Here is a 17,903-nt window from a genome sequence, read left to right as displayed (position 1 = left end):
GGAAAGTTGGATTAAAACCTATGTATTTGAGCAGAACCAGTGACTAATTTGGTTTTGAAGAGGCTTTAAAGCCAACAGTTAAAAGTGGGACAAGTTCATTACTGTGAATTCTTTGTGACAGCTAAGCTTAATGTAGCATGGCCCAGATATTGCTCTGGTAACTGGTAGATTTGTCTAAGATAGCTGAGCCTATCTGCGTTATCTGTTAGGGTGTTACTACCAAAAAATGAATAAAGTACTTCACATTATGGATTATCTACTTTAAAACTTAAGGCTCAAGGTATGAATTGGATGTGGGGTTCAGGGGGTGGGTCGGACATTGCCTTGCAGTCCAGTAATCATCATAGAGATTCTCCAGTCCTGTGTTTATCAGGGATATGGATAAAGCACCACAAATAGATCCATTCTTTATCTTTTTTCCATACCATCGTGGTTAAGGAGCTTTGTAAGTTGAGACCAAGAGGAGAAAAAAGCCAAATAAGCAAAAAGAGGCTTTATAGGAAGATTCCAACCAGCATCAGCTGACAGCTTGCACCTTCATTTGCATGGCCTTTTTGGCAGAATAAACATGCTGGGCCATCTACAGGTCCTGCTGTTCCAGACTCCACTTTCCATTGGTCTCCCATGGCTATGTGGCTCCTTTCTCTGCGCAGCTCTTGTGGTGAATGATGTTGGTTCTAAGAGAAAGATAGGACTGCAGTATTAATTTGGATTGTCCACTATAAATTGTCAACTTGGTTGCTGGCTTTTGGAGAGGCTGCTTGTATTTGTTTTATCTTTGCTACCTGTTTTTTGACTGAAGAAGCTAACTGCTGCAAGAGGGCAGATGACTGCATTTATTAGCCTGCTGCTACCATATATTGTTTTCAGTAGCACTCTAAATACAGTTTGTCTGCTTTTGAATTGAAGCAGAACACTCCCTAGGACAGGAAAATGCAATGCTTGTGTTTACATCCAACGCAAGGGACGTTCTGAGGATGTTTTTTCTCATAGTCACTCCCACAGGTTTTTGTGATATCAGACTTAACCAATTTCCAGTTGGGTTAAGAATTGTCCTCAGACCTTATCTTCTAAGAAAGATGAGAAATCAGTGTTAGAATGCCAGCCTGGGAAGCATACCAGTTAGCTGAAATACACCTGTAGGATAATGTAGCTGTTGACAGGCTGTACATGATATCTGCTGTTTCTTCATCATTGCTCTATGTCTTTTCCCAGGCTTCACAGCATTATTCAGAGCAATTTGTTGTCCGCTCTCATTTTCCTCTCCAAACAGAAAGAATCATCTTGGTTTGTTGTTTGTCATTGTTGCAGGTGGAGTTGGAGGTCACGTTGCCAGGGGAAGGGAAGGACAGAATATTTAAGGTGGCCATAAAGTGGATGTCCTGTGTGAGTTTGCAGGCATTGCACGATGCTCTTTCTGGCCGGCTGCCGAGCGTCCCGTTTGAAACCATCCAGGCACTGGATGTTGTGATGAGGCACTTGCCTTCCATGAGGTGAGCAGAAGACACTGGTATTGCTGAGGAAATTTGCTTTGTTATCTGAAATACTTGGGCAGCTACTTTGGGTTGGATGTTCTTGTACAGCTCTACCAAATAACAGCTACCTAATAGGTCATGGAGCCAGGCGAGGTAACATGGCACTTCTCTGTTTATCAGATGCTTGTTTTAAATGAAGAGAGGGGAGATTTAGTTTAAATGTCAGGAGGAAATTCTTTACTCAGAGGATGGTGAGGCACTGGAACAGGTTGCCCAGAGAAGGTGTGGGTGCTCTGTCTTGGGAGGTGTTCAGGGCCAGGTTGGATGAGGATGTAGGAACTGGGCTTTATGGTCCCTTCCAACCCAAGTCATTCTATGATGTGATATCAAATGAGAAGCCTCAAAGCTGGGTACAAGTCACTTTTCACACTGAAAATTACTGAAAATCGTTCTACATTTGTGTGGTCTCAGGGCAGGGGTGCCCTGGTACCCCAGCTATACTCCATCTATCTGTAGCCTTCTGAGAAGGAAGCTCCCTGAGCTGGCAGTAATTGGAGACTGGGAGATAGTAATTAAGTATGGCTCAAAGGTTAATTATCCTATTCCTGTGTTCCTTCAGCACGTGTTAATTGCTGATTTTCTGTATTATCAGGCTGGAGAGACATTAATGGCACTTAGTACAACAGTTTTTCTAGAGGAAAAATGCTTTGAAGTGGCTTTGTCCCAAGCAACATACATGGTATTTGTAGTCAAAACAGTATGTTTCTTTAAATCTGCTGCCATGAAACAACTTGCTTAAGACCACTGTTCAAATTAAATGCAGTTGGAAAATAAAGAGCAAATTTCTGTGCTGAACTTTCTCATTTTAAAGGACTGAGAAGTTTATGCAAATATATTTAAATAGCCTTATATTGCATTGACTTTATCCTCATATTCAGGAAAAGAATCTGTCAGCTTTTACAGTAAATAAAACAGCTGAGACAAATGATTCACACATTTGTATTCAGAGAAACATATTAGCACTGGTTTTGATGTTTGATATTAAATGTGTAGTACTGAATTACCAGTGCAATCATTCTGATGCAGTTGAAAGATGCTTCAGCAATGCTTGCTAGGTGAGTCGTTTAGCAAAACAGTGTTTCCATGGATTTCAGGGTAAGCCACGCAGAAATAAGGGGAGAGATTATTATTTATGGTGTTGTTTATAGCTTGAAACACTGATGTTTCTGTGCTTTTGAATAGGCATCAATAAAGTTATAACTAGTATAAATATTTTTTACCCTGGCTTTAATTTATGATGTGGATTTACCTTCTGTTTCAGATATACTCCAGTGGGGAGATCTTTTTTTACAGCATCAGAAGGGTGCTCAAATCCATTAGGTGGTGGCAGAGAGGTTTGGTTTGGATTCCATCAATCAGTCAGACCTTCCTTATGGAAAATGATGTTAAACATTGATGGTGGGTTTTATACAATTCTCTCTTTTTTTGTCTCTCTGTCTTTCAATAGAGAGGGAAGAATTCAATACCTTCAGTTGTATTTATTTCAAAACTTATTCCTCTGTATTTCTGTAATACAATTTTAATGTTTTTGTCTACAGTATCGGCAACTGCATTTTACAAAGCACAGCCAGTTATTGAGTTTGTATGTGAAGTTTTGGATTTCAAAAGCATTGAAGAACAACAAAAACCTCTGACAGATTCCCAAAGGGTAAAGTTTACCAAAGAAATAAAAGGTAATAAATATAACAGCTTTCTTCTGTCTGCTGGTGTATTACCAACATATATTCAGAAGATTTCCTATAGCTGCTGACTGTTTGGGAAGCAAATTATGACAGTGAACGTACACTTTTTTGAACAAACATAAAGGCAAGAAACATTATTGGCATTTATTTCAAGATTTTGACAGTTCCTTTGTCAGTAAGCAAAGTTAGGTCAGTTCAGATAAATACGTGGCTTCTGACTTGATTCACTAGTATGAAATGTTCATTGAATGGATTTTGGACTCCATCGTCATAGAATCATAGAATTGCTCAGGTTGGAAAAGACCTCCAAGATCACTGTGTCCAACCTCAACCTTACCATACTACCCTAACTCTTAACAACCCACTGCTAAATCATGTCCCTGAGCACTGTGATCCTTATGGATCCTTACCACTGCTGGTATTCTATGATTTATTTTTGAAGGAGGCACATTTTGAGTTCAGATATGCACATAAGTAAATCAGCACTTGAGCATGCGATAACTATACATGTGTGCATTTAGCCCGATCGCTGTATAGGGTAATTTCAGTTACCTCTGTCCTTAATGAGACTACAGCAGTGAATCCATGAAGATGACGTTTCGCTCTCTTCTTAAGTGTTGGGATAAACTCAAAGATGGGTTTCCTGAGATCAACTACTGGCTTGTGATTTACATAACAGCTTCTCATCCTTGACAAGCCTTCATTTCATTGTGTGTTGTCATCACCTAATCATTTGATCAAGTGTCATGGCAAAGTAATTTGTGCATGTGGACATCTGAGAGCATCTCAGTGCAGCATCCCTTATTATGTCAGTCTCCTTAAAAACAATTCATTTTCTTAAATGACAGTTGTTTTTTCCATCTTGTATTTAGGAACTGAATATGGTTTATTCTTCAGAAAGTACTTCCATCACTAAATACAAGTTCCGATTAGAAATGAGAAAACATTTTTTTCACTTCTGTCATGTCAGTAGTGCCAATCCCAGTTTCGTAAGACAATCTTGTTTCTAATCAAATGATTTTAAATTGACAAGACTGGGATTTTACATTTGTTATTTCTAATTACCCTATGTTAATTTTCTTTGAAATTAATAATGGCAATATTTCCATATCCAAATTTTCTAATAAATCAGTACTGTAGTTTTTACATGCTTACATTTTCTTTGTACATGTACTCTTCCAGGAAGTCTATTATAATCGTAGAGTCATGGAATCCTAGAATTGCTCAGGTTGGAAAAGACCTTAAAGACCACAACCTAACCATGCTAGCAAATTCTAACAACCCTCTGCTAAATCATGTCCCTGAGCACCGCAGTTTATTCAGTTACCAAATGATGCAGTGAATGAATCAAAACTCGTAGGAAGGAATTGAGCTCCTTGTGGTGTTCACTGAACTCTTACCCATAACGTTTCTTCTGGAAAGCCAGGGTCCTTCTGTTGTGGTTTAACTTGGCAGGCAATAAGCACACCCAGCTGTTGGCTCTCTCCTCATGGAGTGGGATGTTTGGGAGAACTGGAGGTGGGGGGAGAAGTAAGACTTGTATTGAGTTGAGATAAAAGCATTTAAACACATGAAATAAGTGCTGCATGATGCGATTCACAGAAGCACAGAATTGTAGGGGTTGGAAGGGACAACTAGAGAAAATTAACTATCCTATCTGGAGCCAACACACCTTCCTTCCTGATACGTTACCTAAGAAAGAGGGAAGTGAAGGAAGAACTCCAGCAATCTGTCTTGTATTGAAGCAGCTTCCCATCATTGCTACTTCCACAAAAAGTCTGCAGAATCATCTTGAAAACTTGTATTTGACCAACAAGAAGTCTTCAAGAAAATTAGAAATTCTGATTTTGTACTTGTTGGAGAAACAGGATTGCCACCTTTTTCCATAAGGATTTTGAGTTTTCAAGAAGAAATAATTACAGCAGGCTCGCAGCAAAGCTAATTGTAAACTGAGGTAACATTTTATTGAAAATATTGTGCTGCAGACTTTAGAAATACTTGTGAAAACTTGATATTTATTGGTGGCTTAGTAGTAGAGGCACTTAAGCCCTGAAAAATTAGGTGGGAAGATCAGTGTGCTCAGCAAGTTATTAGCACCTTTGACAGACACCATAAATAATACCGTGTTACTTGGCAGCAATATGAGTTTATGCCCATGTGCAGATAGATGTGGAATCTTAATTTACAGCCCCCTCTTTTCTATTCCCACACATTCAACATCCTAAATGTAACAGTCATCCCTCGCCTGTTTGTCTGAACACAAAAGCAACACAAATGAAAGTTCTGTATTCAAGCTCATGTCTGAGGTTAGTGGTAGTTCTGAAGTACTTCTGTTCATGTAGCTGTGCTGTGCTGATCTGGGGTGGAAAAATTATTCTTTAGGTGGGGAGTTCGACTTTTATGGTCAGCTTCTCTCTGAAAGCTGTCGGGTTTCATTCAGGTAGGCTCTGTTTTTGTGCAGGTGGGGATTGCAGCAGATGTTTGTCTTCACTAACAGTGAGGCCCAGCTGCCTCATTTCCAGGGTTTGTTGTGCTGTCTGGAGGTCTCACAGACACTGCGTGTTTAGACATAAAATTTAAACACGGTTTTTATTCCATGCCCTTTTTCTCCTTCCACCATCCCTGACTTCAGTAGAGAGAGAGAGAATTAATTGAATACGTCCAGCTTTTTCAGCTCTAATGGCTTTAAGATTTTGCCTTGTTTCTGAAGTTCTTTGTTTAATTTTGGCTGAATCAGTATTGTGTTGTTTTGTTTTGTTTATTTTGAAGTTCTGAGTTTTTTTTAATAGTCTTCAATTCCCTGAGAACACACTAAATAGTCATTAGCTTTATCACACAGTCTGAGTAGTCTTGTAGAGTTTTATGGGCACTGATAGCTTGATTTTGAAGAAATGGTGATAAATGTTTTTTCACTTCTAGGTCTAAAGGTGGAGATAACACACTGTGGACAAATGAAAAGAAAGTACAGAGTGTGCAATGTCACCAGACGACCAGCAAGTCACCAAACGTAAACTATTTTGCTACTTCTTATGTGTGTGTTTAATTTTATGCTTGAAGAATGTCATGACTTCGTTAGGGAGCCAGGAAAAAAGCTGTCTTGCAAAATGGTACTTTGGTCAGTAAATTTAAAATATAACTCCAACTATCCCCAGTTTTGTTGTTTCTTTTGTTCTATGTCTATTCTTTAAGGCACTTAATGGCATTTCAGCTCCTTTCCCTTTAAGATGTGCACTTTTCTTTCATTTTGCTTTCTGGATTTCTTCAACACTAGAAGAACAGGACACCCTGTTGGTAGCATAGATCCCCAGAACTGTTGAGCAATGAAGTGGTAGCAGTTGGGATCAGACTCTTAATCTTGCCTATTGCCATTCCGTTTTTCCCTGGAAAAAAATCTTTATAACCAACAAAATTTTTATCACCAATGAGGGTTTTGTGGGTAGCCTCAAGTAAGCAGGTAGTTTACCCTGTTCTAAGAGAGCAGTATGAGAAACAGCTCTGATAACAGGTTGCATGATGAAATAACTCATCAGTATCTCAGTATGTTATTTAATTGGTTAGGCTTAATTTCCCATTCCTTCAAGTGATGCATTTTATTAACAAAAAGACCATTTGTGCCAACTTGGTATAAACATATGCAAATACTTATGCATATATGGAAATGTATTTGTAATGTACAGAGAAATGCATTTCTGAAATGCTTGTTGGGTTTGTGTGCCTCACAATAAGCTCACAATTTTTCTGTGCGTGACATTTCATGAGTTCTGCAGGTATCACAGATACTTAAGACATTAGACATGAGTCTTTGCCTCTAAGGCACTCACTCTTAGAAAATTTAATTGGTAGCTTTAGGTATCAAGTTAGAGGAATGCCTTCTGGGGTATTATTTAATGACCTGTGGTAGTGGTAATGATGCACTTACGATTACAGAAATAAACATGCATCATTTAAACAAGATGGGTTTAACCTCCAGCAAACTTAGAATGCACTAAGAAGTGAATTGAAGAAACGTGGCAAAACATTTTACACAAATTAATGGCTCATTTTCATGTTTGATTTCCCCTAGATTCCCACTTCAGCAGGAGAATGGACAAACAGTTGAATGCACTGTAGCTCAGTATTTTAAGGACAGGCACAAATTAGTTTTACGCTATCCTCACCTTCCATGTTTACAAGTTGGGCAGGAGCAGAAGCACACGTACCTTCCACTTGAGGTCAGTAAGCTTTGAAATAATACTGTACTCTGGGGATGTGGTCAGGATGGAAAAAAAAGCTAAGCTGTTGACAAACTGTTTGGTGAGAAGTCAGCTTGAGAAACTGTGTAAAGCAGTTGAGGTGGGGAGAAGTCAAAGTTGTGTTGGTTTCGTTCTTTTTAACTTCGTGTTGGGGATCTTGTAGGTGTGCAACATAGTGGCAGGACAAAGATGCATCAAAAAACTCACCGACAATCAAACTTCCACTATGATTCGAGCAACTGCCAGATCAGCACCTGACCGTCAGGAAGAGATCAGCAAATTGGTAAGTGTTCCCTCAGCGTGAGCCAAGGGTGGGAGATCTTCTTCCTGTTCCCGTTAGCGGGTTCTGAGGAGTTTGTGCACTACAAACAGGTTGTTGCCCAAATACGGTTATCTCAGAAAAGCTGAGATTTGAATGGAGACAAGTTCCCTTTTTCTGCAAACAGTAACTCGTTTGTTTGGATTTCAGATGCGGAGCGCGAGTTTTAACACTGACCCTTACGTTCGTGAATTTGGGATAATGGTGAAGGACGAAATGACAGATGTGACTGGTAGAGTCCTACAGCCTCCCTCAATCCTCTATGGAGGCAGGGTATGTTGAGGCACAGCAAAATGTGACTGCTTTGATTACCAGCTGTGGTAACTTCGGATTGCTTTGTGTGAATGAATGATGCTGAATGCAATGAGGTTACAGTCATCATAGGTGTAGTGTTTAATGTTTAGTATTATTGCTAGAGGTCCTTATGTTTCGTGGCCACATTGTTGATAATTCTTTATTTCTCAGTTGCTTCTTTATTTCTGTAGATAAAGCTAAGGTAAAATGCATTTATATAAACTTCCCTGGGAGATGTTGCTTATTTCAACTCTGAAATCTTCTGAAACTTCTGATTTTGAGTGCTCTGGGTGGAGCAGCTCTGTTTAGGACAACTATTTTAGGGCATTATCTCTGTTAGCACGTTAGTCTCAAAACTGCCTCTTCCTGTCGAAGTATTACTTGGCAGGTTTTTCTTTACAGTGACTTTTCAGATGGCTTCTGCCTGACTTAGTTGTCTTACTGTGGTGCCTTGCAAACAAAAAGCTTGTAGCATCTTCATCAGTTACATAGCCTGTCTTGTTGATACAAGATCAAAGCCTCCATGTCTGGCATGACTTAATTCATGGAGGCTTCTTGTGAACTTCTACATCATGCATTGCCAGCTGACGATAGTTCTACCAGTGCGTCACAATAACATCCGCTTGGTGGGAGTAAAAGGATTGTGCATGTCAGAGTTCAGTAACTGGTCTCCTTCTGTCATCTCGTGGGTCTTCTCTGCAATTGTGTGAGTGGCACCCAACCAGCATTTGCCTCTGCTTACTGGTGTGTGAAATATTGATAGCACTTGAATTAAGTGACACTTGGAGAGTTCACTGTGCAGTTGTAAAGTCACTGTAGAAATGTGTATTCCTGTTAACATTACATTCTGACCATGAATCTTTGACTCAATCCATGCATAATTTCTGTTTGCTCTTAATTTATATTACCAAAGAAAATCATCAACAATAAACATTGCCTGCTCCCTACAGTTATTTTTCTTAAGAAGCTTTACTTTTCACCAGACTAGCAGATTGCCTTGTTGCAGTGATAGGATGATCTTTCTAAGATAAGATGGATGATTGAGCAGTAGAGAAAGAGCTCAGATAATTAAATAGCTTACTAGTTGGAGGGAAGCATAAATGGCTTTTCTTAGTATGAATCATTTTCTGATTTAATGTTTTTTTTTTTTCTTTCCACACCCAGAATAAAGCAATTGCTACACCAGTTCAAGGAGTTTGGGACATGAGGAATAAACAGTTTCACACTGGAATTGAAATAAAGGTTTGGGCAATTGCATGCTTTGCTCCCCAGCGCCAATGCACTGAGGTGCATCTTAAGTAAGTGCATTGCATAAGGTGATAATTTTATTACTTATTATGTATGGAAATAGACTTATGTCAAACAAAATATGTATTCTAAATATGGCAGTATATCTTTAACGCTGCTTTTGATGCTCTTTTGAATTATGCAGCATATAGCATAATGAAATCCTCAAAATTAGACTTGCCAGAACCAACACATAATGCAGGGCAAAGCTCCTACCACAGTGAGGGCTTGGGATTGAGTTTAAGGTGGTCAAAGTGATTAATGGAGAGTATTCATCACTGAATGTTTGTCAAGACTTAAAGCTAACTTGTATGTTATAACCTGGTTATATGGCAGGGAATAATTTGTGTACTATTAGAATGTTTGCGTACTAAAGAATATTTTAACAAGTAATCCAGCTTTTGTCTCCATCTTTGCCCAGGCCTGGAGGCACAGCAGTGCATACCATGGTAGCTTGCAGGATCAGTAGAGCTGCTTGTTTTGTTCACTTGGAACATTTAAAGGAAGCTTTCAGATTTTGTATTTTTTTGTCACAAACAAATGGAAGGTTATTGTTAAAAGTGGTATCTGCCGTCCTTGGGCCATGGGAAGTGTGCGTGCCTGTGTAGCTGGATTTCCCTAATTCTTTTGCACAGTTTCTTTCCCTTCATGTATGGGCAAGTGCTGTGTTCAGCTGCCCTTGCTGGTGACTCAGCTGTTCTTTGTCAGGTGAATGCAGGTTCATGGTTATTCATTGCAGTGATCCATAAGGATGTTGGTTTAGATGATTTGCCAAACAGCTTGGGAATGTTTCCCTAACAACTGGTGAGAAAACAGTGGAAACACAACCTTTTACATCCTACTGTGTGTTTCAATCCTTTAGGACTTTCACAGAGCAACTGAGGAAGATTTCCAGAGATGCAGGAATGCCAATCCAAGGGCAGCCATGCTTTTGTAAATATGCCCAGGGAGCTGACAGCGTGGAGCCCATGTTCAGGCATCTCAAGAACACCTACACCGGTCTGCAGCTCGTTGTAGTAATTTTACCAGGAAAAACACCAGTCTATGGTCAGTGAGTGCCAAATCATGAGCTTGTGTTATAATCACAGTTTCTGGCATTTTTTTCTCAGTTGTCTGAATGATGGAAGTCTAATTGACTGTAGATTAAATTTGCTGCTTTTCTTGTGCTGCATAATGTTTTATATTAATACCTTAATTCGTTTCATTATGTTTGGCTGTGCTTTTAACTTGCTCTTCCTGTTGGGTTTATTTGATACACATTTTGTCAGCAGAAAAGCTAAAATCAGAGCTTTTGAGAAATTGATTGGACTGCTCTGTGGTTGATTAAAATATGCTTACTGCAGTTCTACATATATTTACTGTAATGCTAAAAGTTCTGAGTGAATAAAGAAGAAGTGAGCTTAAAAACTGCTTAGCTTTTAGGACATCTTTGCTAACTCATGCCATCAGCCTTCTTCAGAAGGCTGAATGAAGTAGAAAGCTTTTGCCCATGGAATTTTGTGGATGAAAACTCAGCAGCTCTTGGAGACGGATTGATCACTGGTGCATTTCACACAGCACATACACATAGGTTTTAATTTTTGAGACAAACCACACATCTTGTTTTTAAGATCTTCCTGTACTGCTCCTGCCTTCCTCCTCTTATAGTTTACCCTGGCTAATTGCAGCCCCATAAACCACCATCCTCTGTCTTCTCCCATAGCTTTGAGGGCTCTGATCACAGCCCGTCTGTATCATGCAACTGCACAATTGTCTTTCCCCATCCCATCCCTCACATTCACCAATTTAATAGAGCAAAAAATATGCTCCTGATTCTTACTTTTCCAAAGGTTATCTGATATAAAGTCAAAAGTAAGAGAGATGAAAAAAGAAGCTGCAACTAAAGAATGCTTTTTTCTTTTTTGTTTTCAACCTTCCACATAAAGTTGCTTGTCTCTAATTTGGTCAGTAGAACTGCAGTGCAGAATGACATCTTGCACTGTTCCTGCTCCACATTTAGAGGGGATGCTTTCTTCTTTCTAACCACTGAGAGGATGTGGTATCATTCCCATCTACTCTCCTTATAATCATCTTTAGTTATGGTTCTCTGTGTTCCTCTAATCATCATCCTTCTCCCTATGTTCTTCCATACTCCTGCGTTTCCTATGCACATGGCCTTGTCTCCTCCTTTTCGCTCTCCTCAGAAAGTCTTTTTTTGTGCAAGTCAGTGTTAAAGCTAATGAGCTGATAAACTAGAGGGATGTAATGTTCATGGTTGGCTGAATGCTGGCACATTAATACTATTTTTGAGTTACTGGTCCAGAGCTTAATAATGAAAGAACTGCTCGTCGTCCTGATATTATCCATATTACCTGACTTCATTTGCTGAAGATTTTTCCACAATTATGGTGGCACACTATAATTCTGACACAAGTAGTGTAATTTAAGAAGAAAGTTCAAATGAGCCACCAGTGCCTTTGGTTACATTTAGGACCCAGGCGCTGTGTTGTCAGCAGATGGAAGCAGGACAGGAGGAGGATGTTTAGAGAGCGGGGTTGGGTCAGGGAGGTAGGTTTGTTCTTATTTCCTCTTCACTGAAATGAGTACTGAAACTCTAGGTGTCAACAAACCAACATCTGGTGCACTGATCTGTACTACAGAAGTATCTGTGTGTCTTTTCTGTCCTGCAGCGGAGGTGAAGCGTGTTGGTGACACAGTGCTGGGAATGGCTACGCAGTGTGTTCAGATGAAGAATGTGCAGAGAACAACACCTCAGACTCTGTCTAACCTCTGCTTAAAAATAAACGTCAAGTTAGGAGGTGTAAATAATATTTTACTGCCACAGGGGAGGTAAGCCATCTTTTATGGAGGTGAAGAGTGTTGTACTGTAAAGGGAATATGCATCACAGAACTTTTTTTTCCCCTACAGTCAATAGCACTGTAGTCTAAGTGATCTTTAGTCAGGCTGTCTTCTGGCTTCTAATGCAGTCCTGCAAAAACTGGGTTACAAAGAATGCAGTGGAATGCTTGTTCCAATTGAAATTGATTCTAAGACAAGTTTGTATTGCAGTCTGCCCGTTGAAACTGTATGGCTTTCATTTGAGTGAAAAAAGTCTTTTTGCTTTCAGTTTCCAAACAAATAGAAAACATCTTTCGAAGTAGTGTCCTCTCCTTTATAATTTGTGTTCAGGATTGTTTGTCTTGGTGTACGTCTCAGTTTCGGTAGACATCAAAAGCAGTGGAAATTGGGAGCAGAAAACTAACTGATTGCCAGGATTTACCTTACAGTTTCCTAATAGTGTTCCAGTGAATATATGTGCACATACACTCTGACTGCAGTTACTTTAATCAAAGTGTAGTGTTAGGTTTCTGCTAGAGTGAAAACACAGCACTTTTTACAATCCTTGCATTTCGGGTTCTAGAGAGCCTATGGAGTAACCTGCTGCATCATTCTTAGGATCCCATTTCAGAGAAGTAAACACTCTGCTTTGCACAGATAAGCAAGTTTTCACTTCACCATGTTTAGGTTAGTCAGATGGCAGCTGCTCAGAAATAATCCCAGAAGTACTTGGCAGCAGGGAAGCACATCATCAGAGGGGAGATAGATTTCATGTGTCTCGATAAATTCCCTTACACTGAAAGTGTACTCAGCTTTACTCAATAAACTGTATGTTCCTGAAAATGGAGTTAGGTAAAGAGGGAGAGGAGAAACAGCACAACTGCACACAATGCCTAAATGCTTCAGAGGAGCCCGTTTTTGGGTTTTTTTTTAAATGGAATGCTTGGATCATTTTGTTGGTTGTTGGGTAGAAGAGCCTTTGATTTGTTGAGCTTCATGATGGTTGCAAGCAGCTGCACTTAGAATTACCTTCAAATTCCTTTTGAGAGCAGGCCAGAAATCACTTGAATCTGTCTATAATAACCATTCCTAATCCACACTCACGCACAATTCCAGTGCCCTGAAGTCTCCCATTTAACATTGTTTTGTTAAGGAATAAAGTTGAATCTTAACATTCCCAGTGCAATGTGTTGGTGCTCTATTTTGATGCAAGAGACCAATATCTTGGAGGTTTAATTTGACTTGCAAATACAGCTTGAAAGTTCTGTTTCTAGATCAATAGCTATGATAACCATGTTTTTTTGTACTTAATTACTGATGCTGACTTTCATTTGTAGAAAAAGTTGTAACCTTTTGTGTATGTGTGCAGTTCTTCACTTTTCTCATATGGTATTGGATACTTAAGGAGCAGCTTCTCATCCTTATTTGTGTTCTAATTAAGGGAAGATGTGATTCTTCAAGTTTTTAAAAAAACAAACTTTTTTTGCTCCTTTTTAATGAGAAGTCATTTAAAAATAGGCCTAAACATTTTGTATCTAGCATGAAAAGTTTGATGGTGACGTGTGAGTACTGTCACAGTGCAGGCAATGGTCTGATCCATTGCAGGTTGTAGACTAATGCATGGCAAGAGCAGAATGTGCTGTTTAGTTGACTTGTGATGCACTTTACGAAGTGTAAAGGTTGCTGCTTTTACAAATCAGCTTTGTCTTCATACAGACCACCAGTATTCCAACAGCCTGTCATATTCCTTGGTGCAGATGTAACCCATCCTCCAGCTGGAGATGGAAAAAAGCCCTCCATTGCTGCAGTGAGTACACTGTGTGGTTAACTCCTGCTTTCTCCACTGTTCAGTTATGAAGCATTTTATTACTCGCAGTTCTTACGTGGCCCATTTCTTCTGATTGCCCATTTATAGCATTCTAAATTATTTTTCTGCAAAATCGAATGAAACTTTGGAGAGCTTGCTCTGCTGCTAATTATGTAAATGTGTGTATTGTGTTGTAAAATGCCTGAGATGCTAATACACTGAGGAGCTTTTCTATTAGCTGGTATTTATCGACCTGTAAGAAGCTGGCGCATGCTGAAATCTGCTTTTTCAGCAGTTAAAAATATTAAGAATTTAGCTAAACACGAATGTGTCTGCTTCAGTTGTGGTTTTGGGGGGATTTGAGCTTCCTGATCATAGAAGCATAGAGTGGCTTGGGTTGGAAGAGTCATCAAGCTCCAAGCTCCCTGCCACAAGCAGGGCCACCAACCTCCAGATCTGCTCCTGGGCAGAAACTGTGCAGTAATTATCTTAAATATAGAGTGCTCTGCCTTATTTAATAACAAAGCTCTTAGTGCTACTTTTGAGTAAATAGACAAAGCAATTGCTTTCACGTTTGCTGTGGTATTAAGGTCTGCATTTTTATTTTTCCAACAGGTTGTAGGAAGCATGGATGCTCATCCCAATCGCTACTGTGCCACTGTTCGGGTCCAGCAGCACCGCCAAGAAATCATCCAAGATTTGGCTGCCATGGTCAGGGAGCTGCTGATTCAGTTCTACAAATCAACCAGATTCAAACCGACTCGTATCATTTTCTACAGAGATGGAGTTTCTGAGGGGCAGTTTCAGCAGGTTACGTTTCGTTTTGACATTTGGATTCTGTTGTTTTCTGGTGATAGATGTGGTTTTATGTAGAAATGAACATCCACCAATCTCTTGCATTCCAGCCAAGATAAGTGGGGAAAATGTTTTCGTGTAATTAGCAGAAATCCTAAAGAATTGCTTTTTGTTCATTGCACTCAGCTTTTTTTCAGTTCTTGTTGATCCCTGTAGCACTGTAAGTGACTTCAGAGAGCTGGAAAAAAGCACGCATTTGAACAGTTCTGGAGATGATCCCTTTTACTAGCTTGAAAAATAATTAGTCTGTTGAATATTCAACAGTCTAATTACATGTTACTTTGTATTTGGCAGTTAAAAAGATTTTGACGTGTAGCTTATTAGTCTGAGCTGGTAAGCTAATTTCTTCTCATTAAGTGAAGAATCTGAGGTTTGATCGTGCGTGCTTTGACATCTCCTAACTGAGTGACAGGGCAAGAGGGAGCATGATATGGGGTTAATCTGAAAGCTGGTTTTGTATTTATCACATGTCTTCATGTTTATGATTCAGGTTCTCCATCATGAACTGCTGGCTATCAGAGAAGCATGTATTAAACTAGAGAAGGATTACCAGCCTGGAATTACATTTATAGTTGTGCAGAAAAGACATCACACCAGACTCTTCTGTACAGATAAAAATGAGCGGGTACGTTCGCGTTGTGACTGGCAGATATCCAGATCACAGCCAAATTGCTTATGTGCTGTATGGAAGGGGCCTCTGAGGGCCATGTAGTCCAATCCCCTGCAGTGAATGGGGACACCACAGCTCAGTCAGGTTGCCCAGGGCCTGATCCAGCCTTGCCTTGAATGTCTCCATGAACAGGGCATCCACCACCTCTCTGCAAACTGTTCCAGTGCCTCACCACCCTCACTGTAAAAGGCTTTTTCCTTACATCCAACCTAAGTCTACCCTCTTAAAGCTTGAACCCATTTCCCGTTGTTCTGTCACCACAGGCCCTGCTGAAGAGTCTGCCCTTTCTTTCCTGTAGCTCCCCTACAGGAAAAAGCTCCCCTATATGAAACGTTTGTCATGATTAAAGAACTGGGTAACAACTGTGTAACATAGTGGGTGAAATATTTCTGCCTGTTAAGGAAAATGTTCTTTTTCTTTCCCATATGATAAACCAGCAGGAAGCTTTTATGAAACAGCAACAGGATATTTTGTTCAACAAATGTGCTTGTAATTTCTTGATGTTACTCAAATTCTTCATTCTTTTCTGTTTTTTACTATCTCAAGACACTTAGATGTAGGGATTGCTAGGGTGGCAGTATAGAGCTTAAAGGGTAGGAGCATGAAATAGACCAGGCATTCTCAGAGAGATCTGTTCAGTATTTCCAACAGTGCTTAAGGCATGCCTCATCCAGTTCTAAAGTAGGGAGTGTCTGTGGGTTTTGATTCCTGTTGGATGTACAGTGACTTTTGGGTAGCTGGCTGTGATAGAGACACCTGCACAGTAGAAACTGTTAGGTGAGATGAACTCTTTCCTTAATGCTGTGTGTAAGGCAGGCAGATGTGTCTTGGACACCAGTGATTTGATTTGGGTGTATTGAGTCAATATGTGATTTAGTATCTGTGAACATCTCAGATGGTTTTATGAATGCATTGCAGTCACCATTGTGTCTCTTGTGAAGTACATGTGGAAGTGTTTTGCCCTTTCCGGTGGGGAGGAGATTCCCCAGGGCAAGGATGGTGTCATTGCTGGAAATGAAGAGTTCCCAACTGCAAACCTCTGTTCAAATGCAGCATTTTTCTTCAGTTCTTTTTCCTGCTGCTGGGAATCTGTGTGTGAGCATTCGAAGCCTGCTGCAATTGAGGGCATTATTTACTGTTAATGCTGACACGAAGGTGATTTTGTATATTGAGAACGCAGTTAAAATTGTTTTAAGGTAAAAGGTATTTCTGAGTTCAGCTTCCAACCACAGATTGTCCTCTGTGGGTATAAACAAGACAGATTAAGGGGGATTCTGTCCTTAATTCTGTCACAAAATGGCAAGGCGAAAGGTGTTTGACAGATCAGTTGTGGAAAGCTCTTCCTGCATTAATCAGAAAAGCTCATTATGATAGATAACCTCAGGGAAGATTTTGCAGCTCATCTCTTTTCTTTCTTTGTTTTCCTCTCAATAGTAGAGACACTTCAAATTTTAGTTTCAGTTGTCCCTTCTGGACTTCCTGCTTTTTACAGATTCTTTAAAAATGTTTCTTGCCTTTACTATACAGCTGGAAAAGAAAAAAGTTTATGTGCATTAATAAATCTGTACATACCGTTCACACAGGTTGGAAAAAGCGGGAACATTCCAGCTGGTACCACAGTGGACACAAAAATCACCCATCCATCGGAGTTTGACTTCTACCTGTGTAGTCACGCTGGTATTCAGGTACAGCATTTTGCACGGGGTGGGAACTTTCAAACATAGCATTGGCTGTTGGTATTCCTGGTGGTGTTTGCACAGGAGACAAATCATACAGCCTCTGTGTTTCTGCTTTGTCCTGTACTGCTAACATCTAAAAGAAATGAACCTGACAGACAGGAAGCACGCACTGTGCTTTCAGTTTACTGTGTTGAATTGCTCCCACGTAACTCTGGGGAAGCAGGCAGTTGTGTGGCATTTCACCCTCAGAGGTGGAAATGTAAGGAGTTGTTTTTGACGTTGAGTATGTGATCTGCCTTCAGGGAACAAGCAGACCTTCACATTACCACGTCCTCTGGGATGACAATCGTTTCTCTTCAGATGAGCTGCAGATTCTTACCTACCAGCTGTGTCATACGTACGTACGCTGTACTCGTTCAGTTTCCATCCCTGCACCAGCATATTACGCACACCTGGTTGCCTTCAGAGCCAGGTATCATCTGGTGGATAAAGAACATGACAGGTGAGTTGCATGGCTTTGGATTACTACAGAATTTGACAGGGCTTCTGGGATCAGCAGCATCCTTGGTTAGCAATTGGAGGGCAGATTGATTGTTTTTTTTTCTCCAGTGAAATACATGCGGGGAGTGGCCGGGGGTGGGGAGAGAGAAGAAAGAGGTGTTGTGTTCATGTATCCTTCTTTGCTGTTGTTCCATTTCAGAACTTCAGTAATGTTTTAAGGGGAA

The 17,903-nt window shown here is 40.0% G+C and overlaps 1 protein-coding gene across 5 annotated transcripts in view; it reads left to right on the top strand.

Moving 5' to 3' along the window:
- The window catches only part of AGO2 (argonaute RISC catalytic component 2), a 51,407-nt gene that overhangs the window by 21,424 nt on the left and 12,080 nt on the right, over positions 1–17,903 (top strand). For 3 of the 5 annotated variants that reach the window (XM_042870207.1, XM_042870210.1, XM_042870209.1), the window contains 15 exons: positions 1,309–1,493; positions 2,797–2,933; positions 3,074–3,208; positions 6,137–6,224; positions 7,281–7,428; positions 7,613–7,732; positions 7,919–8,041; positions 9,227–9,360; positions 10,212–10,396; positions 12,019–12,178; positions 13,884–13,974; positions 14,590–14,784; positions 15,320–15,454; positions 17,083–17,184; positions 17,481–17,680. In XM_042870207.1, coding sequence (XP_042726141.1) covers positions 1,309–1,493; positions 2,797–2,933; positions 3,074–3,208; positions 6,137–6,224; positions 7,281–7,428; positions 7,613–7,732; positions 7,919–8,041; positions 9,227–9,360; positions 10,212–10,396; positions 12,019–12,178; positions 13,884–13,974; positions 14,590–14,784; positions 15,320–15,454; positions 17,083–17,184; positions 17,481–17,680 — 2,138 coding nt within the window. The remainder of the gene's footprint in view (positions 1–1,308; positions 1,494–2,796; positions 2,934–3,073; positions 3,209–6,136; positions 6,225–7,280; positions 7,429–7,612; positions 7,733–7,918; positions 8,042–9,226; positions 9,361–10,211; positions 10,397–12,018; positions 12,179–13,883; positions 13,975–14,589; positions 14,785–15,319; positions 15,455–17,082; positions 17,185–17,480; positions 17,681–17,903) is intronic. The other 2 variants (XM_042870208.1, XM_042870211.1) reach the window with 1 other exon arrangement.

Source organism: Lagopus leucura, unplaced genomic scaffold, assembly GCF_019238085.1.
Source record: "Lagopus leucura isolate 7727_CA_CO unplaced genomic scaffold, USGS_WTPT01 Super-Scaffold_100002, whole genome shotgun sequence".
NCBI lineage: Eukaryota > Metazoa > Chordata > Aves > Galliformes > Phasianidae > Lagopus > Lagopus leucura.
The sequence above is the reverse complement of the archived record's forward strand: the minus strand, read 5'-3'. Positions and strand labels throughout refer to the sequence as shown.